Below are 25,596 nucleotides of genomic sequence, written 5' to 3' on the forward strand. Positions count from 1 at the left end.
TAAATCATCAATCCATCAAGTACCATCATGAGGTCATACAGTAACTTGAATCCCTAATTATCTTGTGAACAGAACTGATATTTACACACAAAGCAATTTCTTCTACTTTGTGTTTCTGACAACCGGATTTTCACATGGGAGTTAAAGATAAATTACACATTACAGCTAAAAGCAATGGCTGTTTGTTGACTCCTTATTTACTTGTTTAGAAGAGATGAGTTGGAGTTCTACAGTTACTTTCAGTCAAACCTATGTTATAAAACAATTTAAAAAAAGGGAAAAATGCTCAAAAATGTTTGTGTATTTTTTACTCACAAACAACAATAAATGTGTAGCCATTATTCTGACTATGGCTTTGATCCTATCAATGCTACAACTTGCCAGCTAAGCATATCTTACAATCAAATACCTCAGTTCTGTCAACTTGCATTTTGGAGTTTGTGATTTGCAGATAAGCCAGCATGTTCTCCTAAACCCACCATTCTGGCACTTTGGTGCAGCTTACGCTATAATTAGCATGAACTACTATCAGGGGAATACCATGCACCATATAATTCTCCTGTCAATCTATTCTGAGATTAGTTCCAAGGACTTAAATGTTTGTGGGTTGAATTCACAAGTGGAGCCTGGTACTGGGAGCCTGTTGACTATACTGTAGAATTTAACTGAAGTGATTAGGGTAAGATAATATTGTAATGCACCTATGTAATGTAAATGTAACCAAATGGTGAAAGTATGTTAGTAAAATTATTAAATTGAAGTTACTCTCTTTTTAACAGTGTCATTACCTCTACCAGTATCTGTTGGATCTTCATGACAGAGTTGAAAGTGTTTTTGAGTTGAACATTAAGACCATTGAAAGGTGGATGGATTGGGTTAACTTGGCATGAGAGGCACATGAATACAATACAAAAGTTGACCAGAATAGATAAAAGAGATGTGACGGAGACAATTGTTTTAAAGACTATCCTGGGTTATTTTTTGTATGCCAATTTGACAAGGGAGATCCATTTTTCATGGATTACAATTTTATGGCTGCGCATGAGCAGTGTAAATATGTAAGGAATTTGCACATACAGTAATACAATTGTATGATTAAATATTAACATCATCTGACTTAATGTTTGCCCTAAACATGTGTGCACACCTAATTATATGTACAAAATATTACCCGGGAGTGTCCGTATAGGCCCATTGTCATGTTGACTTGTGGAGGTCATGCTTTGAAACAGTTACAGGCAGTTGTCACTAGATGGCCATGTTTGAGAATGCATTCAAACGGTTGAGTATCTGATTCCATTGGGACCAGTAATTGGCTTATGAATTGTTGTTGAATTGGTGTACAGTGTAACACCCATACTTATGACAACAAACCTCTTCATTAATATCCCAGACAGTTCAAATGCGTCAGGGGGTTCTGCAGGGGTCAGTCCTGGGTCTTACCTTGTTCAGTACCTATATGTTGCCTCTTATTATCTAGAAGTTTGGGCTAGGTTATAATTGTTATGCTGATGATACCCAGATTTCTATCAGCACTCTGCCGGACTGTTCACTGGCATCCTCAACACTTTCTGCTTGTTTGCTGTAAATCAAGACCTGGAAGAATATTGTTTTTAAATTGAATGGTTCCAAAACAGAAACTGTTTTCATTGGCACTCCAACTACTGTCAACAAATGTAATTACTTGAAACTCTGTGGATGACTGCTCAATTACTCTTGCGAACCAAGGGCGGAACCTGGGTGTACTCTATAATGCACAACTCTGTTTTGCCAATTTACATTTATTCATTTAGCAGACGCTTTTATCCAAAGCGACTTCCAAGAGAGAGCTTTACAAAGTGCATAGGTCACTGATAATAACAACAAGATAGCCCCAAAGCATTGCGGGTAGCCAAAAACAAGAAGAACACATTGTGAACAACCAAAAATAAGTGCTAAAGGGAAGAAACCATAAGAGCATGTAGTTAAGCAAGTTACAATTAAACAACATGAATCTCTAAGTGCAAGTGTACCTGTAGGAAAGCAACAAAAATAGGATTAACTAAAATAGAATACAACAGTTTAAATCAGCTACTACTAACCAACAAGAGCAACAGTCTAAGCAAGAGTCATTGTGATCCTTGAGGAAACTAGCGTTGGGTTCAGGAAACCATTCCTAAGTACCGTTGTACTCCCGGAACAAGTGTGTCTTGAGCCTTCTCTTGAAGGTGGAGAGACAGTCTGTGTCTCTGATGGAGGTGGGGAGTTGATTCCACCACTGGGGGGCCAGGCAGGAGAAGAGCTTGTGTTGGGACCGGGCGGTCTTGAGCGGTGGGACCACCAGGCGGTTGTCTGAAGAAGACCGTAGGTGGCGGGTGGGTGTGTAGGGCTGCAGGAGAGACTTGATGTTATTATGATGTTATTATGTTGTAATTTAGAAACATCTTTTCATCTCAGAAATAATACCTGTGTCTGGGCTTTTCTCTCTCTGCTTTTTTTATGCCTTCATTTCATCCAGGATTGATTATTGTAATTCCCTTTTTGTAGGTCTGCCGGCCAACTACCGTACATACAGAATTCAGCTGCTTGCATCCTGTCCCACTCATCTTCACATCAGTACAGTACTCCTTTGCTTGGCCATTTAGAAAATGGGCCTAAAACTTACCTTTTTAATTGTTGGTTTAATTGTGTCTGCTCGTATTGTTATAGTATACTATTGTATACTACTGTATGTTTTATGATTGTAATCAATACTCATATTTATGTGAGTTTGATTATATACATGAATATGGTGCCTCATTCCATATCCAAAAAACAAACAAAACAAAAAAACATGCTGATGAAAGCTTATTCTTACAACAAACTACATTTTGTGACATTGGTGTTTATACTTTCAATGTTATTCGAAAAGGGATACAGCAACTAGGAATTTTTCATAATTCCTTCACCAAACTGTAATTAGCACTATGCATTTGGACTGTTCTTCCAGCATCTGTCAAACCAAAATAAGTCTTTCAGACTACCAGATGATAAAGGGTAGTTATAACTCCAGAAAATATAGTCCGATGGTGGTGAGTTTTACCCAACTGCAGCCAACTGGCATTGTGCAAGGTACGGTAATCTAAGGCCATGGAACCACATTTTGTGAAGGTTTCGACAAAGTTATTGTGCTGACGATGTTCAGAGGCCGTATGGAACTTGACTGTGACAATAGAAGGTCATTTTAATTTTAAGGCACTAAGTTATTCAGGACTAATTTGAAGGAGTGTCCTTGTATGGTGTCATAGTGTATCTATAGTAATTGTATTGCAGTAGTAATTCACAGTTGGCTCTATTGAATTATAAAATCATCTGCCTTTTAGGTTGCTATTTATGGTAACTCCCCCCCACTGCTTTGTACCTCTTATCAAAAGGTCTGAATGATTCAGATGATGTCAAACTGCTGAAATGCCCATTTATGGGAATTTACAGCAGCAGAATACAATACTGAATGGCCCTTGACAGACAATTGTGTTGTGGCTCACGAAGCGGAAAGATACTTCAAATTGAGAGCCCATAGCATAGACGATCAGAGTTGCTCATCCTATAAATCTGGAAGCAAGGGAGCAGTGTGATGACTTTGTGTCTGGCGATCTTGTGGATGCATGGCTTAATCTTTTTATGAGACATTTTCACTAACCTCCGTAAAGTTCTCAGAAGACAAAGAGGAAGGAATGGAGAGCCCCATATTAAGTGATGACAAGTAAGTAATGTTTGTTTACAGTCAATGTTTGTAAGAGATTGAAAACTTTTTAAAATTTTAAAGCATCCTAATTATTATGTGATTAAACAACATTCTACAGCAAATTTTCACTGAGTTGTAGGTTAAATGTTCAATGCATTGACGATTACAGAACAAAATTTCATTATGTCATATTTTGCTCTTCCTTAGATTCATCAATCGACTTGTCTACAATGAAAATGATTATGACATTGAACTGGATGACTGGGCAGCTCCAGATGCAAATGTCAGCAGGAAAATGGTTGCACAAATTGAACACTATCTTTCAGATGACAACCTAGTCAAAGATACTTTCTTACTGAAACATGTCAGAAGAAATAAGATGGGTTATGTGAACGTAAAACTTCTGACATCTTTTAAAAAGGTAAGGTGCTTTATCTTTCTTCTCTATAGAATTCACATAATCGTCTCCTCACTTATAGTACTAGATCAATTCAAAATAGATACATTCTTTACATGATATGAACTTTGCTTCCTATACATCACATTGTAATAAAATCATATACATGTTATGTTCTGACTAGATGAAGCATCTGACCAAAGACTGGAGGATTACAGCCTACGCCCTCCAACATTACTCCTCAAAGCTAGAACTCAACAAGGAAGGCAACAAGGTGAGGAGAAAAGACCCAGTACCAGAGTCTCTCTTGGCTCAAGTACCTAGCAAATTTCTGCTGGTCTGGAACCTGTCAGATGTCTCTCCTAATTCTGACAGTAAGGTCCCTAAACCTCAGAGTAGCACTATGGAAACTGCTATCAGCATCCTGGAGCCCTTTGGAAGCATCTGCACAGTCAAGGTCTTCAGGCCTGGAAGAGAGCTCCCACCAGAGGTGCAAAGGAATAGTTACAGGTATCCTGAACTCTGCTCTCAGGAGAGCTTTCTGGTGGAGTATGAGGACCTAGAAGGTGCTGGAAGGGCCTATAACCAGCTGTCTCAGTTGGAAGGTTCAGTGAAAGTTATTCTAATAGGAAAAACCTTAAAAAAGAAAGCAGGGTTGGACCTGGTTGAGGAAAAAGGCAATTGTAAAGGTGTAGCAATCGTCAACCGCCGAATGAACCAGCTCCAGTACAGAGGGGATGACTCTTCAGCATACAGCTCGTCTGAATCGGAAGTGGCCTCATGCTCCCCACTTCACATTCCTCACTTCTCATCAGGCCAAGTGTGTAGCAGTCCATGGAATAGTCCGCGTTCAAGCCCCCGCTCCAGTCCTAGGATCCTCCGCACGTCCCTCCCAGCTGTCCCCCGAGCCTCCCCACTCCTGGTCTCCGAGGTATGGATGAGTCCCGACACTAGCCCTGAGTTGAACCGGCGGAACCATGACAATGCAACTAATATTGACAACATCCAGAAACCATGGGCTCTAAGGCGCGAGCTATCTGGCGTACAAGCGTCTATGCTCGATGACAGTAGTATTAGACAGGGTCGTCTAGGAAACAAGAGAATGGGGGATACGCTACCCTCCGGGATCATTCGGTTCCCATATGGACCAGATGGGACAAGAGGATTTCATATCACTAAGGTTGAACGAAGACTTCTGTACACACTCAAGATATGAGCTTAGCTGTTTGTGTTATTAATAGATGATAGTGTCATGTTTTGTCAAATTGTGTTTAAGTGACTGCAAGTTGATTGGACCATTATATAGAATGGGGGAGGGATGGTAAAAAATGTACTACTTAAATACTTAACTACTGAACTAATTTCCAATGGTTTTTGATAAATGAACAGTATTATAAATGTAGTGAGTACTTCAGTCAGTTATAGATAAAGACAAAGCTTTGTCTTTCTCCTCATCTTAAAAGACTTAAATAATTGTTTTGTTCAATTTCTGTAAACTGAGTGTGTTGTATTGAATGGATTATATTGTGTTCCAAGTCTCTTTTTTCCAGCGTACCCATCTTATGACTCAGATTGACAGTTTATTTCAGCAATTCTGAAGTTTTTATTGAGTGTGGTCAAGGTCATGATGAGTCACTCTTCTGGAGAAAAAAAGTACAGTCTAAAATATTTATTTTATGTAGCCTGAAAAACCCATTTCAACCTTTAGAATGACACGTTTACCAATCAGCCTGTCACCATGACAACATATGGCCAGATATTAAGTGCTGTTTGCAGTCCATTAACTACAGTTTGGTAAAGGGGTGCCACACTTTGTTGTAAGATGAAGGTTTATAATAATCTCGTCAATTCTTTTTCAAGATGTGCAAACATCTAGGACAGTGTACAACTAATTCTATTTGAGATTAACATTAATTTTGTTGGAATAATCTGATTCATTAAACTTTGTGGAAGGCTATGAAAAAAAGGGTAAATGATAGGTGGAAATCAAAGTTTATTTTTGAGCAAATGTCCATTCTGTGATATTTAACCAGGAATGTGTAGTTAAGACGGATTAAATGTCCCCAAAGTGTTAATGGCTTCTCATTTAAACACTAGTGCACTTCTGTGGCTCATAGTGTAACAAACAGCACACATATCAGGAAATGCAATGAAATACACTCTTACTTTTAGCCTCCCTAGATGCATTCATTTCTACACAATTCAAGACATTAGGTCAAACCCAAAGGGGGGGGAGAAAGAGAGAATCTCAAACACTGACTATTGGTCTAAGAGAAACTTGCATAAAAGCTGACATTTGCTAAAACACGGGGGCTAGTAGCAAGCAGTTCTATATTTCTTTGGACAGGGCCATGTGTTTTAGCAATAAAAGTAGGATGCTTTCAAATATGTATCTAACATGTATATTATGGGGGCAAAATTATATTAGCCCCCCTCCCCCCCAAAAAGAAAAAAAACGCTGCATTTCAGGACGCATTTTAAGATACAAAAATAATAATATTAATGAGCAATTCCTAGGTTTTGTCTTCAACTTAGAAGTTACTACACAAGGAAAGTAGGTACTTAGTACTAATAGTACTGCAACACAGGTGAGAACAGTAATTTACAGTGCTTTCATTGTTTATCTAAACATCATTTATCTCTCACTCAGTTTCATGAAATGTCCTCAGTCCAATAAGCACAAGTTATTTTGGCTCAAAAAACCTCAAGGTCAGTGGAGTTGTAGACTACCGGTGTCTCCTCAGTTCCCTGGGCAGGTTCTGGTTGGTCCTCTTCAGCGACCTCTTCGAGAGACTCCAAGGCTTCATTGGTATCACTTGCAAAAGTCTCTCTGGAAACATCATCATGGTCCTGCATGTTCAGTGTGTTGATGGCCTGCTTCATCTTTTTGGCCACCACATGTCGCCTTCTCTTTTGGGCAGATTTTTTACTCTTCTGTTCTTTCTGGTTTTCATCGAAGAATATTTCCTATTTGTTTTACAAAAAAGGCATCCAAGTTAATACAGCATAATACGAACAAGAAACAAATTATTCAAAAGGTTGAAATACATTATATAAAACTTAAGATAGGATGCTGGCTAATAATGGCAAGTATACTTTAGGTGCATGCATCAAGTCAACCATTTAAGAAGTAGCAAATGTGCCTTACCTTAATCTGCTCACTGAGGATGCTGGGGGTGTTCTTGAGCAAATTCAGGTATACCCCGCCTGGAGTTCGTCGCCTGCTGCCATCCTACAGGGGAGGAAAATAAGCACTTAAAGGCTGGGTAGGTATTGCGGTTGACAAACACTTTCTCATATTTGCTGAAATAAAGTTCAAATCCTGATGGCAACCAATAAATCTAAAGGGTTTACGGTAAAATTATATCAATCCAGTATCTGTGGGCTATAATAAACATGATCAATCATTAAAGTTACACCAGCACTAATGATTGGACGGCATTCAGACCAAATGCAATGATTGAACGGGCTACTTGTCTGTCTGTCTGTCTGTCTGTCTGTCTACCCCCTGGCAGCAGTCAGGCAGCATGTTTATGTGTTTGGAAGGAGTGGCTTTGAAGGGAGGGGGTGGAATATTTCGGTTTGGATCATTTCAAACTTGAGCTAAAGTTGACTGTTTTGCAAAACTTGCTTACCCTGCATTAAATGACATGCAGACACAGTACTCTGCCCATTTGAGCAGCCTTTACAAAAGAGGATTTCGATTGAATATATTACGATTAATTGGGACATCAAAGGTACCTCTTTAGTATTAGGACACCAAGCCTTGAACATAATTTTGATTTTAACCATTTCCATCACTGATATCAATACAGTTACATACCATAGTGTATACACCACCATTTTCCTCAAGTGTTGCGGTCTCTCCAAGAAGTTCTATTGCTTTCTTCTTTCCAATGACACTAACAACACGCTCTATTAATTCCCTTTTGGGCTCTTGAAGCCTTGAAGAGAAAAGAAGGATCCGCAAGTTAGTACGAGGTTATTGTATGATTGTGTGACTTCGTTGACCCTATGAAAGAAAAATAAGATGTTTTTAGGACATATGGCTTGGACATGGAGTTTAGCAAGCTATCTTTTCAGAGAAATTTGTAAAAGCTGGTTTAACACACCTGTATGAAATCTCATCTATGACCCTATCTTCCGGGTCATCCTCCGTGATCTCATATCGGCCTTTGATGTCCATCTCTGCTCTAGGGCCCAGTCGCTCTTTCGCTGAGCGCTTCCTTTTAGAATGGCCACCTCCACTCTCTGACTCCCCCCGGGTCTTCATATACTCGTCCAGTTGAGCATCCAACATGGAGACCTCACCCCGATTCTGCTGTAGTTCCTCAAGCTCCCTCTCTTTATCCATAAGCTTTCGAGCCAAAACATAGTTATAAGTCTCCACGTCTCTGCTTGCCATGCTAACACTGCCCTCCATCCCGAGAATACCAAGCTCTGCTGCCACTGCTTCCTGGCTTTGCTCTTGGACTATGGAGCCCCAGATGTTATTGACTTTGCGGCCTCCCGGGGCACTAGGCTGTCCCTGGGTACCTATGCGCCCGGCAGCGAAGGTTGCGGGTGGTGGAGCGTTAGAGCACTTCTGACGTTTCCTCCTCCACAGCGACGCATCCTCGTCAGAATCATGGTCACTATCGCTGGAGTCTGCTGTTCTTATGGTGTTACGGTAGCTTGTCACTGATTGGGTTGACTGTGGCACGGCCCTCGACTGGAAAGACTGGCCACTGAAAACTGTAGGTTCAGGCATCTAAGGGAAGAAACATTTAAGATGAGAATACAGTTAAGTTAATTCAGTTTATAAATTGTTGATACACACACATACAAGCCAGGTTAGCCATCTACCTATTTTAACAAAATGGGCCAGTCCCTCACATTTGAGATGGCAAATGGAGGCTACCTACCATGCATAGCAGCTAGCTAAGTAGCACTGATAACATTTCCTTCCTAGTTACAATTCGTTACGCATTCCTCCAAACATTAAGTAGCCAGCCACAATTTCTAATCACGACAAAGCATGTAAGCTACGTTTAGTGCTGAATGCAATTACCGATTGCTAACACGTACAGCAAGCTATAAGAGCGCCGCAACAATTCACAAACAAGCCATAATGCATGCGGTATTTTCTAAGTGTGCCCTTTGCTATCATTACTTCTTACCTGGGATCGATCATTACGTGTAGTTCCCATTTCTGAATCTGAGTTGGAGCCAGAAATCTCGCCATCTTCCAGATCGTTGTCCATTGCGGCTGCGAGACCCGCCATTTCTGCAAAACGGAAGTAAATACCAAGAGGATGTAAATGTTGTGGATTGCTTCCTCTTTGCTGAGCCAATCGAAAGCGACAAAATGATCTGTGCGTTTACAAGAATGTCATCATGTTCTTGTGGTTGCGTATAATTTAAGAAGTAGGTGGTTCCATGAAAAAAAGTATAGTATATACAGTATATCTAGCTGCAAGGATGTTTTAGGACTTTGATGGTGCCTTTCAATACTAAAATGATTTCTCCCAAACTACATTTAATTTCAATTTTATTTCGTTTATCAACCTCACAGTGCAGTTAATATATGTATAAATCATGCATAGAGGGATATCAGTCTAGTACTGTAATCATTACTTATAGTTGTTGAAAAGTTACTTTAAAACTATTAATGTGACAGAACTATTAAGTGAAAGAATTCACTGAAATTGTTCAGCGGTATCTACATATGCACACAGTGAATTTCTGGGGACTGTTAACTAGACTCAATTGCAGCTACTTCTGCCATGACTTAACAGCACAGTGGCTTTTTGAATGAACATGATGTTTCTAGTTTGGCCTTGGCAATGACCTGGGATACATTTACTTTATTTTTATGACCAGGAAGGACACGGTCGTGTTTCTCCAAGAGGCTGTGCCGCTTTGTTTTTTATTTTTTTATTTTACATTTTATGTAGGCCTATAACTGTTGATGCTACAATGCATCTTGTGACAGAAACAACATTGTAATGTTCTGTATGTAGCGTATTTGTGTTGTTTTTCTGCGATAAATGAGAAAAAAGGAGGCTGTGCCGCTTGAGGACCAATCATCAAAGTTCATGTCACGAGGACAGCAAGCTACTACCTACTTGCGTAGAAAGTGTGCATACACGTCTTTTATTGCACCCTTCATCCAACCATGCAGCGCTCCCTCACGTTAACAATTGTACGGCACTGGGCCCTTCGAAGGAAACTTCTCACAGTTCGCTGTCAGCAATCCGCAGCTATGTCTACACTCCTGATAAACCAGCCCAAATATGCATGGCTAAAAGAGTTGGGTCTAAGTGAGGATAATGATGGTGTTTACAACGGGACTTGGGGAGGTAAAGGAGAGGTAAGCAATGAGATTAGCTACGTGGTTCCAGGTGTCTAAATATAATTCTAGACTGAGTGGCCAAAGGCGTTACGCAAAGGCCACGTTTCACCTGTTAACCACAGGTTAACCACGTTTGAATCAGTTCAGCATAACATTTCTAAAACTGTTGAATTCAAACAATTGCTGCAAGTGCCAATTGTTTTAAAATCTTACTTGTTTGCCAAACGTTTCCATTGATGCAATATCTCTTGTTTTATTGTTGTTTTTTGAAGTATTAAAACTTTTTATTTTTAGAGGTATCTTGCCATTTTTTCATACTTTGTGGCAACCAGTATTAAGCTTGCTCGGATCTTGTGGTCAAGTCAAAAAGCCATCTTTGCAGCGCTTGGGACACTTCCTCTACAGTGACACCCGCGATGATAGACAGCTCACGGTCTTAAAACTAAGCAGCTGAGCTCTTCAACTGTCATTATATAGCTAACTACTAAATGAAATGTCTACTGATCCTCCCATAGCACAAAATAAATGCCAAAGTAAGCTGATTGAATAACTTATCAAACATTTTACTTGAGGTTGAATTTGTGCAACAAACTATTGTCAGCTGTTCTTTAGCACGCTAGCAAGCTAAGCCATGTAGGCTACTACTAGCTAGCCAATGTGTCTTTTTCCAAATAGATCCTCAATGACCCCTAGTGGTAACTTACAAGGTTGTAAATTGTAGTTGCCTAAAATCTTGCGCAATTGACTTTCAAAAATGTCCAGAAATAGACATTTCCTGAAAACATAATACTGTTATTTCATCCAACCTTTTCTTCCAATATTTGAAACAGTATTGGTAATATGTTTCAGTGACTTTCTTGGCATGGTTTTGTTGCTATCCCTCTTTCCCTTCATTAATGTCAGTGTATTGCAGCTTTGTGGTGTGTGGTGAGATATTGTGTCTAAACTGGTGCTCTGTCTTAAAGGTTGTCACATCATACTGCCCTGCCAATAACGAGCCTATTGCCAGAGTACGCCAGGTAAAGTACACATGGTCTGAGTTGGCAAAGGAAAATGTGATTTCCCAACATTCAGGATAACTTTTTGTGGTTGGGGTAATGTGAATGAACTTGCTCTCCTGAATCAGATTGTAGTTATGTTTGACATAATCCATAAGAGCATCTAGACATTGTTTTCCCAATTCACGTCCTGTCGTTTCACTTTAGCCTGTAAATTTGGAAGGAGTCCCCATATAATTACGTGACTGATTGGTATCGGTGCTCCTTCAGTCTTAAAACCTGAATGCATATCGAATACTCTAGTGAGTCTTTCTATATCCCCCCGCCCCCCATAACACTCATACCCCCAGTCTTGCACTCACCCCCATCTGTGGGATGACATCATTCTTCCAAATCTTAAGTGTCCCTCCTTTAGCTGTGTGCCCAACAAGGGGCACAACAAGTCAGGGTATCTTTCAGTGACAAACAAGATTTTACGTTTGCTGAACACCGTAAGGGTGAGAGGCCAATCAAAAAATAGAATTCAATCAGAAAATGTTGGATTGTGAACACAAACTACGATTCTCAAAAAAGTCTGTAAAAATATGTACTAATTAGGCCATATCATTTTGACCATGTGTCCCAGTCACTTCAATTGAGCCTCAAAGGAATAGGCCTATGGGGCAACAAAACCATTCTTTGTTTTCCAATAGCTTCTTATCAAATGTTCCTTTTAACAAAAAGCATCTCTATATTAGTAAAAGTCCATTCACACCATCTCTTAATACCCAACACAGCTTGTTGTTCATGTTGAACAAACATAAATGGCTGGGCTATTCTCTGGTAGTAACTCTATAATGGGTCTTGCTTTTGTTATTACCCATTCTAAATCTGAAATTTAACTGAAGGCACACAATGATACCTTGAGGGCTGCAACTAACGATTATTTTAGTAATCGATTAATCTGACGATTCTTTTTTCGATTAATCGATGAATCCGATAAAAAAAACTAAAAACCAAAAAGCATTACTTTCCAACCCTTTATTCAAAAACAGAACTGACTGTGCAAATTCACAGTGAAAAACATCTTCAGAATGTGCACAACCAGGCACAAAATTTTGAAGAAGTTATTAATATTAGCGTGGATTTAATGTTATTTTCAGAGATTAGCAATTTATTTGAGTTTTGTTTAAACCATTTTTTTTAATTGAAAGGTTGTGGAAGTAGGCCAGACTTTATTAGAATAATCTGGTGTATATTTAAGATTTTGACACAATTTTGAAAAAAAATTAAGATTTGCGAGGATTAAGCTATTTTCAAAGATTAGTGATTTTCTATCCTCACTATAATTTTATTTTAAACTTAATTGAAAAACTAAAGGCTGTGGAAGTATACCAGACATTGTTAAGATACTCTGGTGTGTGTTTGAGGTTTTATATTCATACAAATATTATAAAAGTCTACATTTTTCAAAATGGTGTGGGTAGTTTTCACCCGGTCCCTAACGCAACGCTGCAAAGAAGCGTCTTCAGAATGTGAGACGAATGTCGAATATGAAGTATTTAGTGTGCAATGCTGCACACTTTGGATGACTTAAGTCGTACTCATTTCTCCGCCATGTGTTTCAGAACAACGTTACTCATAATGTCTCTCCGATGGTCTTTTCTCTACCTCCGTTCTGCTCCCTGCTCAACTAAACTTTTAATACTCGAACATCTCCGCGATTTATAGAGTGGTGTAATAATCGCGCGACACAACGAATCGATAGTAATTGATGTAATCGATTCGTTGTTGGAGCCCTACTATTAAATTACCTACAAATATGGCTTCTCCTAAGCCAAAGTTCTCTTGCCTTTCCTGGAAGTGTGAATACACCTCTACACATCAAGTATGAACGCTGCCTTGTTCAACAATTTCCAAGAATCCATAATAAATCACATAATCAAATAACCACTATCTGCACTACAAAAGTATTTACAAATGTGTTTTGGTTTAGGTTACCAGTGTTGTTAAGGGACAGCTATCATAAAACAATCTTTGAGAAGGACTTAGAGAAATGTCCCCTTACCTTTTTAGTTTTGCTCAGGGGTTCTGCCCATTTAGTCCATCTCCTCAGGAACTGTGTGACTATTCAGTTGGGCTCTGGGTTTGCACAACACAAAAATATTACCAGTTCAGACACACAGCGGTACTAGTAAAGTGTCTGAGGCATGAAGGTCAGAGGACGATGTTTATAATGAATAGAGAAAAACAAATAACAGTCAAAAAGGGTTTGTTATTATAGGCAGGCAGATACTACATTGTAGACATGTGACTCATCAGAACTCAATAAAGTAGGAACACGTACTGTAAATATGAATATGTACTAAGACAATATTAATAGATAAGGCAATATATTCTGATTCTAATTAACATTAGCACACAGGAAATACAATTTCTTCCCCAATCTCAAGTTCTTTATCATTTTAACACGTATAACAACAGACATTTTGTCTTCAAGGCCTTTCTTGCCAACTGCTATACAAACTCTGAACTGAAGTTCACTGATAATGCTTCTTTTCATACAAAGTTTTAATATTTTGTTCTGGAGTTAATATATACTTCGGTTAACTCCGCTCTTGTTCAGGCTACCCTGGCAGAGTATGAAGAAACTGTGCAGAAGGCGAGGGAAGCGTGGAAAGTCTGGGCTGATGTAAGTACAGTAATGACTGAATGCCACCTGCGTCTATCACTTCTCAGCCACTCGAGTGACTCACCAATTCTTCTGTGGAATGTAGATCCCAGCTCCCAAGAGAGGAGAGATTGTGAGACAGATCGGCGATGCGCTGAGGAAGAAAATCAAAGTTCTCGGCAGCTTGGTAAGACCCCTTACTGTGTGCTGTGACAGGAAGAAAAAATGACATAACAGGCCAATGTTTTTGATTGTGAATCTTATGGCAAGTTTCTCCATACCTATTGAATTCTCAGCGCATGTTGACCTTTCATATTGTACTCGAACTAGGTGATCCATAATTCCATGGTCAAGAACAAAAGGGCAGTTTTATGTTCAAGGAATCTCCATAATATTTTCTAATGGTTTTAGGTGTCTCTTGAGATGGGGAAGATCTACATTGAGGGAGTCGGAGAGGTCCAAGAATATGTTGACGTTTGTGACTACGCTGTGGGCCTATCTAGAATGATTGGTGGTCCAATCCTTCCCTCTGAAAGTCAGTGTGGATTAGTAGTGGATTGTAATGTATCAAGAAACATTCTCTTTTATTTTGAAAATAAAATGTTTTAATAAAATATTTGCTTCCCAGGGCCAGGCCATGCGCTGATTGAGCAGTGGAACCCTGTGGGTCTAGTGGGCATCATTACAGCCTTTAACTTTCCTGTAGCCGTCTACGGCTGGAACAATGCCATTGCTCTTATCAGTGGCAATGTCTGTCTTTGGTAAGGTCTAACGGTCACATTATTCAGTCACTAAACGTCTGAAATGTAAACCTGTTCAGACAAAAGTTATCAGGGATCACTTCATTGCTACAGTGTAACCAGGAGAAAAATGTAATGTTCAATGCTCTCTACAGGAAAGGAGCTCCCACCACCCCACTCACCAGTGTAGCTGTCACTAAGTAAGTGGCCTTTGCACACGCAGTTTCAGCACAGATGCAAATTCTTCTGATGCAGTGAAGTGATGTGAAAACACTAGCGAAGGGATATTTTGAAAGAAGCAGATGCAGTTAAATTGAAAGCAAATAAATTAATCAGGTGTGTGTGTGCACGTGTGTGTGCGCGTTGACAGAATTGTAGCAGAGGTGCTGGAGGAGAACCACCTGCCTGGTGCGATCTGCTCCATGACATGTGGTGGGGCTGATATTGGGTGAGTTTCATATCCTGCTTTGAATATTTTAAACTATTACCATTTTGTCTGCTCTCCTAACCAACATTTAACATTCCTCTACATCCTCAAAAAAACAAAGTAGCTGTTTTACCTGCAATCATACACCAACATATTGAACTCATAACCCGCAGATAGTGAAACACAGGCAACCCTGGCACAAGGCATCTATTATCATTATTATTATTATTATTAACTTAATGGGACATGGTGTACAAGTGGCAGAATATATGGTGGCCCTGAAATGCAAATAACACCCCCTAATATGAGTACATTCCCCAAATGAAAACACTCCCCCCCCAATACGAGTTAACTCCCCCCAAATCGGATGACTTGTTCACCTCCCCCCAGTACAAAAACACGCTACCCCAAATGAAAAACAATGTTACATTAACTCTGAACGGAAAAGGTAGGTACTACACTTTAGCGCTGATTGGATGCAGTAGGCTAACTAACAAGAAATAAGAAATTGATCGACAGAAGTACAAAGTGCAATAGCCTGACAGAGTTACGTGCACCAGGACATTTATTTGGGTATCGAAGCATGTAGCATAGGCTATGTATGCAAAAGCATGAATTGCGTGTTAAACGTAAACATTGATAGCCAAACAAGTCCACGTAACTCTGTCATTATCATGAACTTGATCGTTTTGGTTGGAAGGAAAGGGGAAACATTAATGTTTACAATTCAGTCATGACACTACTCTTTATTTTAATTAGGGTCATTCCTATGAAATAATCTCAGATGTGCTGTTAACGTTTCACAATATAAGTAGCCTATGCGCACGCTAAAAACGCAGTTGAAGGAAGCAGGAGTTAGTAAGCCTACTTCATCCAATCAGCGCTAAAGTGTAGTACCTACCCTTTCCGTTCAGAGTTAATGTAATGTGTTTTTGAGTTAATGTAATGTCGTTTTCCATTTGGGGGAGCGTGTTTTTGTATTGGGGGGAGGTGAACAAGTCATCCGATTTGGGGGCAGTTGACTCGTATTCGGGGGGAGTGTTTTCATTTGGGGGATGTACTCGTATTAGGGGGTGTGATTTGCACTTCAGGGCCACCGTAAGAATATTACCTTTTAAAACCTAATTACATTTTGATAGCATGGCAATGTCCAAGGACGAGAGAGTGGACCTAGTGTCATTCACAGGCAGCACACACGTTGGGAAAATGGTGGCCATGACGGTTCAAGAGCGGTTTGGTGAGTCTACCACTGGTCACAGACATTTGGCTCTACCACTTGCCATGTGAGGTGTTCTTTAAGACATGAGCAAGAATATAGTATCCATCTACAGGTCGACAGTTGCTGGAGCTTGGCGGCAACAATGCCATCATAGGTAAGAATAAAATGTTTTTAAAGCCCTGTTTGTAGCAGTAGAGAATTGTCATACTGTACAGTATGTAGCAGGTTGCAAAATAAAGATCACCGCATAAATGATCATATAGTCTGCTGGTCAAAGTCATGCAGACATAACAATCTGTTCTTCCAGTGTTTGAGGATGCTGACCTGAACCTGGTAGTGCCAGGTTGTGTGTTTGCCTCTGTGGGAACTGCTGGTCAGCGCTGTACCACGACCCGGAGACTGGTAAGATCAGTCCCCCAGGCAGCTCTGCATACCAGTGTGTTTACAAAAACTGACGAGTTTCAAATGTGTCTAAAGGAAATGACGAACTTTCTTCCATTTGGATTAGTGACAATAGTCCCATAGAAAATGTGTTGTATTAGATATGTAATGTTTGTGTCTGAATGTCCATTTAGATGTTGCACGAAAGCATCCACGATGTTGTTGTGGAGAGGGTGGCCAAAGCCTACAAACAAGTCAGAATTGGAGACCCCTGGGACCGTGAGTCTTCTTTACCATCCAATATGGAGCTCTAAGGGGGAAGGGGCGGGCCAACATCTGTTTAACATTTGAACCAACTAATATTTATTATACACTGTGGTATTGTTCATACTGTATTTCAGATCACTCCGACCGTGTCACTTACTTTTTGACGGATTTAATACATTTTATTTTTTTTCCTCTTATCTCACAGCAAGTACCTTGTATGGACCTCTTCACACCAAACAGGCTGTGGACCAGTACCTGGCCGCCATTGAGCAGGCCAAGCAGCAGGGCGGCACGCTAGTGTGTGGAGGAAAGGTGCCTGGAGACATACATTTTAGTTGAGTGAGTTGAGGTGGGTTTGTCCTATACAAAAGTGTTGGCCAACTGGTGCTGTTTATTGTGTGATGGCCAGGTGATGGATCGTCCTGGCAACTATGTGGAACCCACCATCATCACAGGGCTGGCTCACGATGCCCCCATCGTCCACACCGAGACCTTCGTCCCCATCCTTTACATCCTCAAGTTCAAGGTATCAAATGCTTGTTGTGTTGCGGCTCACACAAAACCGATTTTGTCAAAGGACACACAAGTGTTCAAACTACTTTTGTAAAGAACACTTTTGAAACACTAAGAAAGTACAATGGTGAATGATGTACAGTTCATGTAGAATTTCCTTATTCTAAACCCTCTTCTCAGACGGAGGAAGAGGCCTTTGCCTGGAACAACGAGGTTAAACAGGGTCTTTCCAGCAGTATCTTTACAAAGGACATGGGTCGTGTTTTCCGCTGGCTGGGGTAAGACAGTCCTGTCTACTTCACACAATAGCCTCTGACAAATGTTACAACTACTTTTGTCCTTCAGCTTGTTGCGTTGTTGGAGGTGGGCCTGTTGCTCTGCTATACACCTCATTAGATGAGTATCAGACAATAGTGGACTTCCAATACAAACCTTTTCTGTTAAAATAAATACAATTACACTGAATAGAGACAGTGGATATCTGTGCATCCCCACTGGAAACCTGTGTAAAGTATGGAATTACATCTTAGAACATTTTGATGGTTGCTATAAGAATATAGGATTTAATCCATTAGAAGTGTAATCTCAAGGTGCAGATTTTAAAGCCAAGTTTGTCCTTTTTCTAGACCCAAAGGATCAGACTGCGGTATTGTCAATGTAAACATCCCTACCAGTGGAGCCGAGATTGGAGGAGCTTTTGGTTAGTTGGGAATCTGCACGCAGTACTGACTATTATGTCCTTTTTGCATTAAGAGTTGACTGATAATTGTGTGTGTGTGTCTAGGTGGTGAGAAACATACTGGAGGAGGACGTGAGTCAGGTAGTGACTCTTGGAAGCAATACATGAGACGGTCAACGTGGTAAGAGACAAAAAAAAACAAGTCACACTCCCCGATGAAGTTTCACAGTTAACTTACTGGAAAGTCACATCATTGTGGCACCTTCATCGTGTGTTATACAACATAGCAGTGCATGTCACAGCATTAGAGTTTAATGTATGCCAACAGTACTGTATACAAGCCTATCAGTTCTACAGATGGTACACTTGTTGTCAATAGGCATTTTCTCACAAAAAGTTTTTTTTTCCTTCTCACTCCAGCACAATCAACTACAGCAAGGATCTTCCCTTGGCCCAGGGAATCAAGTTTGAGTGAAGTTTGATGAAAGGCTAAAGTTGATCAGCCAGGAAAGTCACTAGTCAACCTTGATGAACCCACAAGGAAATACACTAACCATTTGTTTGTGCAGTCTTCTCTGCCATGTTTATATGATTGGTATTTGTAGTGGTTACAAAGAAAAGGCTCCTCCATTTATTTTCTAGGTCAAACTAACCATCCTCATAGTATGCACGTTGTTGAAAGCACTTCTGTAATTGCCACTTCTGCCTTTTAATACTGGACCAGATGCTTTGTACAAATAAATCATGCCTTTATTTTGAAAAGATAAAATGTTTGTTTTACTTTTAGTGTTACCTTTTCTGAACTGTTAAGATAGATGCATCATATATTATAGGTGGAATTGGTAAAGTAGTAACATGGTCATATTTGTTGGGACAACAAAACAGCACAAAGCCACTAAACATTCTGAATTATTCAAGAGAATTAATCTGTCAACTTAAATTTGAACTGACTTTTGTAGCCACAGTAAATATGCATATAATATGCTTGTCTATATAATAGGTAACTTTTTATAAATTATTTTGGTAGTATTTTCATTGCTATGGCATTTTGTTTCTTTAGATTCTGGTTGGATATCTATGAAAAGCCTAAGGACAAAGGAAATCCGCACCGCTTTGCGAGAGATGGGTATCTTTTCTGATTGACGAACGTCGCGTTCAAGCCGCAAGGAAAAAAATAAGTCAGAAAATTGGGGGCCTGTTTCATAAAGCAAGTTCACCAAATAAACGGAAAAGTAACTGGCATGCCTGCTTAAATTTGCACTTCAAAATAAAAACACTGTGCATTAAAACAGTGTGTGCAGACCAGGGGTGGAGGCCTGGGTAGGCACTGTTCTACCCAATTTGTTTTAAGGCCTATCCAAAAACGAAAATATCTCTGAATTTTTTATTTATATATATATATATATAATGGAAGAAAAAAAACAAACTGAAAAGATGACTATTCATATTTTTGTAGGCCTATGCAAAAATATTATTCTGGCTACACCACTGGTGCAGACTCCCAATTGTATTTCACCTCACTACATCAGTGGCTAAATGCCAGAAATCAAGGGTTTTACATAATGGACGATAAGAGATTCATCCTAGAGAGTAAACCATGGGTGTGAATGAAGAGGGATGCGTACGGAGGGACTAAAGCCTCCTCGTGACTCACGGCGGGCATGAGGGAGTCCAGCATATCCAGGGAGAACACCGTGTCCACAGAGAAGTCCTGCATCAGGGAGAACACCATGCCCACAAAGAAGTCCTGCATCAGGGAGAACACCGTGCCCACAGAGAAGTCCTGCATCAGGGAGAACACCGTGCCCACAGAGAAGTCCTGCATCAGGGAGAACACCGTGCCCACAGAGAAGGCCTGCATCAGGGGAAAGCTACCGTGCCCACAGAGAAGGCCTGCATCAGGGAGAACACCGTGTCCACAGAGAAGGCCTGCATCAGGGAGAACACCGTGCCCACAGAGAAGGCCTGCATCAGGGAGAACACCGTGCCCACAGAGAAGGCCTGCTTCCCTGAACAATGGAGAGTGGCTGAAGGGGTATGGATCCCGAAGGAGGAAAACTCCACTCGGCTAGACCAGTTCCGCATCATCTCCCTGCTGTGTGTTGAGCAGTGGCGGAACTAGAGTTTTATACATGGGGTGGCCAAGGCTACTTCAGGGGGTCCATAGTCCAGTCTTGGGTCACTGTTTTCATTAATATATACAGTATAATCTGTCTCTAAGTGCTGGAACCTCCAAAGTATTTTTAGGAAAAAAAGCTCAAGCAGGGATTTATAATAGCATTTACAAACATAACACAGTGCATAGTTTATTTACAAAAAAGTGAATTTACACACCCTAAAAAACACTGCAATTTGACTTGACAGGTAGCAGAAATCAAGCAGAAATGGACTGCCCAACAAAATTACAAAACCATAGCATTACACATTTCAAAACAGAACGAACATAACACTCCAAACAATGCTTATTTAACTAAGCTAATGCCTTTAACTTAGTAGCTTTTCAGCTTGCCGCAGGGCATTCTGGGTACCAAGCGATCTTACAGCATTGTGTAACACAATTTGGTTGTGGATAGTATGTCCAGAAATAGTGGCAGAATACATTGTTATGTCTACACAATTATTTTAGATATAGTATAAGTTTAGCTAGTTTGCAAATCCTGAGGATAGCCTACTATAGAAGACCTTTCTATGTGATAACGGACAAGGGTGTTTTGTCCCTCGGGAGTTGCCTCAGGCTTGATGCTGAAAGCATATGTGAAATCAGTGAGGGCTGTTTGAAGAGCGATGTCAAGAAGAGCAGTGGTAAAATACAAGTTATGAACAGAGACCGCGTTTGTGTCTTATTGTCCACAAGATCATATACAATTAGATTTAAAACGAACTTACAAAGAGCTCGGTTACACTACCAAAGTTGAATTAGTAATGTTGTTAGCCATGCTCCCGTTATTTTGCTAGAGCTAGCTAGCCTATAACATTTCACTGGGTCTACTAGCCATTCGCCTACTTTAGCAAGTCACTGTATAGCCTACTGACTGTCTCAGTTTGTCTGTTATTGGAGTCGAAGTTCTAACATTCACTTACACAGCTAGGCAAATGAACATTCGTTAAAAAAATCAGGAAACCTAAACCCAATCCAAACCTTAAAACGTACTTCAAATATTATGGCTTTGTCAATCGCGAAAAGAGCTTCTGGAGCTGTGTAAATATTCTCTATTCTGCTGGCTGTTCTTCTTATTCTTCTGTATCTGGCAACAAACGTTAGCCTGGTCCTAACCAGACCCTCGTACATTTCATTTGTACAGAGGGTCTGGGATCTCTCCATTGACAAACGTTAACTTCCTTGAAGGCGGGTCCTCTGTTGAAGTTTAAAACTATTGGATCCGCCAAGAGCCACTCTGATTTGCCATAACCAATCGCAAGCGTTCACCTTAGCCAACTCCTTCACCACTACTGTAACGGAGCTAGCTGCCGTAGCTGGAAAATCAAACGAACCCAGTGGGGAGGAGGGCCACAACATCATGGCCACCAACAAAACTCAGCAAGGAATGTTCTTGCTCTGGCTTTAACCTATGGATATTCGGCAGCGTTGCTGCCACAACCGCAGAATAGTTTCGCTCGCATCTTTCTCCGCCGCCATTACTGAACTACTCAAACTAGTGCACGACATTAACGTCATCGTTCTCAGCCACTCCCTCTGTTCGCTGATTGGACCTACAAAAAATGTGTTTCTAGACTTCAGAGCCTAGCTCCCAGACCTAGTACAGAAGCAAAATCCAAATTGAGCAGAAGTACATAGGAGGGCAGAGCCAGGCTAAACAAACACGTCTCTTCGATTTGAATAATGCACCGCAACGCAGCAAAATAAATGCCTCTCTCTAATGAGGTCAAATGAGATGTCAATCAGCATCAAATTTCCAATAGCGAATTACATTTTGGGGTGGTACCCGGGGTGGCCAATCAGATGTCAGGGGTGTCCAGTGCCACCCCGGACACCCCTCTGGCTCGCTACTGGTGTTGAGGCAAAGGTTTTCTTCAGTGCTGTTTCCAAATGGCTGTGTAACTACCTGGCAAAGAACACCACCATCGATACATCTGTCCAAAAGGGCGGCATTCCAGGAATGCCAGGATGTCTGGAGCAAACTGGTGTGCTGACACAGCTCATTCGGGAGGCCAGAGAGAACAAGGGCAACCTGTCAGTGTTGTGGCTTGACCTGGCAAATGCATTCAGTTCCATTCCACACAAGCTGGTTCAGCTCACCTTGAGGAAACATCATGTACCCAGCAGGTGTAGAGACCTCATCGCTGATTATTACAGCAATTTCAGGATGAGGTCTCTTCAGGAGCATTAACATCCAGTTGGCACAAGGTGGAGATCGGTATCACCGCAGGGTGTACTATCTCTGTGACATTGTTCTCCCTAGCCATGAACATGCTCACTAAGTCTGCTGAGCCAGAGTGCAGAGGGCCCAGCACGAATTCCGGACAATGGCAACCACCCATCAGGGCTTTCATGGATGACCTCACAGTCATGACAGAATCAGTCCCAGGCTGCCGGTGGATTCTGAAGGGACTTGAAAAGCTGGTGGAGTGGGCCCGGATGAGTTTCAAACCCGCCAAATCAAGATCAATGGTGCTGAGGAAAGGGAAGGTGGAGTACAAGTTCCGTTTTAACATCACAGGCACAGCCATTCCAACTATCATAGAGAAGCCAGTCAAGAGCTTGGGCAAGGTTTTTGACTGCTCTCTGAGAGACACAACATCTATCCTGTTGACCTGCACTGAGTTGGATGGCTGGCTGAAATCCGTGGACAAGTCAGGCCTACCTGGGAAGTTTAAAGCCTGTGTCTACCAACATGGCATTCTTCCCAGGATCATGTGGCCCCTCCTTGTCTATGTGGTCCCTATCTCAACAGTTGAGGCTTGCACTTAAAGCGGTTCATGTTGTTTGATTGTAACTTGTTTAACTACATGCTCTTGTGGAAGGTCAGCAAACACCTCTGGAGATGGCTTGGTTTACCAAGGAGCCTGAGCAGCATTGCACTCTACGGGAACACCAACAAACTGCGACTGCCTTTCAAATCCTTGAAGGAGGAATTCAAGGTTACTAGAGCCAAATAATTGGTTCAGTACAGGGACTCAAGTGATCCAAAGGTGGCTAAAGCAGGGATCCAAGTGAGGACAGGCAGGAAATGGAGGGCAGAGGAAGCAGTTCAAGAGGCAGATGCAAGGCTGCGTCACAGGAGCCTGGTGGGAGTGGTCACACAAAGTCGAGCAGGGCTAGGATCCTTTCCAACTCCCCAAATGAACACCAGGGGGAAGGAAGGTCGACGACTTGTTCAGGAGGAGGGGAGAGCAGCAGTGGAGGAGACGAGAACCTGCAAGGCAGCGGGAATGAAGCAACAGGGAGCTTGGACAAGATGGGAGAATGCGGTTGAAAAGAAAGTGACCTGAGCTTTGGAAAGCTGAGCCACACAGCATCAAATTCCTCATCCAGGCAGTGCATGACGCGCTTCCAAGCCCGTCAAATCTGCACATATGGTGCATAGCAGAGACACCAGCATGCCCACTGTGTTCCAAGCGAGGAACCCTGGAACACATCCTCAGTTGCTGTACAAGGGCACTTGCAGATGATCGGTACAGGTGGAGGCATGACCAAGTCCTCAAGACCATTACTGAAGCTATCAGCGCAGGACTGGCGTGGGCAAAGCAGTTCCGACCCTCCAAGCAAACCATCGCCTTTGTCAGAGCTGGGGACAAGCCAACTCCTGCCAGAGGAACATCTGCAGGCATCCTGACGTCTGCAAGAGACTGGCAGTTGTTGGTGGACCTGGAACATCAGCTGAAGTTTCCCAGCCATATTGCAGTCACCACCCTGTGACCAGACATTGACCTTGTGTCTGAATCTACCAAGCAAGCAGTGCTGCTGGAGCTGACAGTCCCCTGGGAGGATCGCTTGGAAGAAGCCTTTGAGAGGAAGCTCTCCAAGTATTCAGGACTGGTCAGTGACTGTCGGCAGGCTGGCTGGAGAGCAAGGTGTTTCCCTGTGGAGGTTGGATGCAGAGGATTTGCAGCCCGTTCCTTGGCCAGAGCCTTCAGTAGTTTCGGCATTGAGGGAGAGAGAAAGAGAAGAGCCATCCGCATTACCACAGATTTGGCAGAGAGAGCCTCAAGATGGCTGTGGCTCAAAAGAGGGGAGCAATGGAGTCATGGTAGCTAGCTAGCCATCTGGACACAAGTTGGGGTCTGATCAGCCCCAACTGGGTCACCTGGAGGAGGGCCTATAATGTTTAAAGACCCGAAACGTCAAATGATTCCAGGAACATCACTGAAGATGTGTCCAGATTAGGCATCAGTAGATGTATGTACACAGTTTGTGTGTTCGTAAGAGTGAGTGTGCGTGTGCGGGTGCGTGCGCATCCCAGTGTCCCAGTCTCACCAGGGTAACATCTTTGAGGGATACAGGGGGACACCGGCAAGCATGCACACATACAGACAGCACACACACGCAAGCATGCACAAACATACATACAGATGTACATGAATACAGCAAAAGACAGCATGAGTGTGATAAGGTCAGACACCATGTGGGACAAAACTGAGACAGGCAAGCTCTTGTGCAGCACATCTAGCTTGAGGGTCACTGCTCCCATGAGCCAGTTGAATTGTTGCTCAACTCCAGTGTTAGAGTTTTTACCCTGTCTAAACTCAGGACGCTTGCATTGTCTCATCCTGCATGGATTTTTAACATTGCTATGACATCTCTCACAGTAGATAATGGCCCTGGAGAACACACACAAACATGCATTGGTAGAAATGTAGAAATCTCTCTTTACAGTGAGCTGACAGGCTTAATTCTTAACACAATGTGAGTGTGAGTCCTGGGGTGAGAGGGGCTCCCTGACTGCCTCTACCTCTTGGCATCGCTGGCCACCAGAAAGCCCAGAGTCCCCTTATTTTGAAGGGGGATTCACCTGAACATTAACAAGAAGGGACAGAAAGGGAGAGAGAAGAGAAAGAATAAAAAACAAGATACTTTTTGTTATGTTTGATAACGTGATGAGACATCCAACGTGTCTTTCTAACAGGAAGTGAATGGGGTGTCAACAGGAAGCCACACACCTCATCTAGTTGTCTTCAAGGTGGATCACCATGCCGATGAGCAGCAGACCCAGCTTCAGGAAGCAGAGCCTGAAGCCACTCCAATACACACGCGCACACACATTATATACGCACACACACAACTACCAGGTTTCTGTGAGGACAGGACTACAATTCCCATGATGCCTCT

At 41.6% G+C, this 25,596-nt stretch overlaps 3 protein-coding genes and 1 pseudogene across 4 annotated transcripts; 3 read left to right on the plus strand and 1 right to left on the minus strand.

The window, feature by feature from the left end:
• The first annotated feature begins 3,692 nt into the window (after positions 1-3,692).
• On the plus strand, positions 3,693-5,316 carry LOC146220868 (la-related protein 6-like). The gene is made up of 3 exons (XM_084693223.1): positions 3,693-3,721; positions 3,911-4,124; positions 4,285-5,316. Exons 1-3 carry the CDS (start codon positions 3,693-3,695, stop codon positions 5,314-5,316), a joined length of 1,275 nt encoding a protein of 424 aa, XP_084549349.1.
• Positions 5,317-6,076: 760 nt separating this feature from the next.
• Positions 6,077-20,055, minus strand: phax (phosphorylated adaptor for RNA export). The gene is made up of 8 exons (XM_084693638.1): positions 19,963-20,055; positions 14,168-14,289; positions 13,480-13,553; positions 9,260-9,366; positions 8,213-8,850; positions 7,924-8,044; positions 7,249-7,332; positions 6,077-7,067 (listed from the first exon to the last, which is right to left on the minus strand). The coding sequence occupies exons 4-8, from the start codon at positions 9,362-9,364 to the stop codon at positions 6,795-6,797; spliced, it is 1,221 nt and encodes a 406-aa protein (XP_084549764.1). The 5' UTR covers positions 9,365-9,366; positions 13,480-13,553; positions 14,168-14,289; positions 19,963-20,055; the 3' UTR covers positions 6,077-6,794.
• Positions 10,223-19,550, plus strand: aldh7a1 (aldehyde dehydrogenase 7 family, member A1). 2 transcript variants are annotated; one of them, XM_084693636.1, is made up of 18 exons: positions 10,223-10,452; positions 11,400-11,453; positions 14,038-14,103; positions 14,189-14,269; positions 14,494-14,617; positions 14,711-14,843; positions 14,978-15,022; positions 15,193-15,270; positions 16,389-16,486; positions 16,581-16,622; positions 16,776-16,870; positions 17,044-17,128; positions 17,322-17,428; positions 17,526-17,642; positions 17,810-17,907; positions 18,256-18,329; positions 18,414-18,489; positions 18,729-19,550. In XM_084693636.1, exons 1-18 carry the CDS (start codon positions 10,258-10,260, stop codon positions 18,781-18,783), a joined length of 1,623 nt encoding a protein of 540 aa, XP_084549762.1. In that variant the 5' UTR covers positions 10,223-10,257; the 3' UTR covers positions 18,784-19,550. The 2 variants fall into 2 exon arrangements, with proteins under 2 accessions (XP_084549762.1, XP_084549763.1); XM_084693637.1 differs by lacking the exon at positions 11,400-11,453.
• On the plus strand, positions 19,349-24,525 carry LOC146220871 (uncharacterized; annotated as a pseudogene).
• Positions 24,526-25,596: the final 1,071 nt, after the last annotated feature.

Source organism: Hypomesus nipponensis, chromosome 27, assembly GCF_054491055.1.
Source record: "Hypomesus nipponensis isolate SF chromosome 27, ASM5449105v1, whole genome shotgun sequence".
Classification (NCBI taxonomy): domain Eukaryota; kingdom Metazoa; phylum Chordata; class Actinopteri; order Osmeriformes; family Osmeridae; genus Hypomesus; species Hypomesus nipponensis.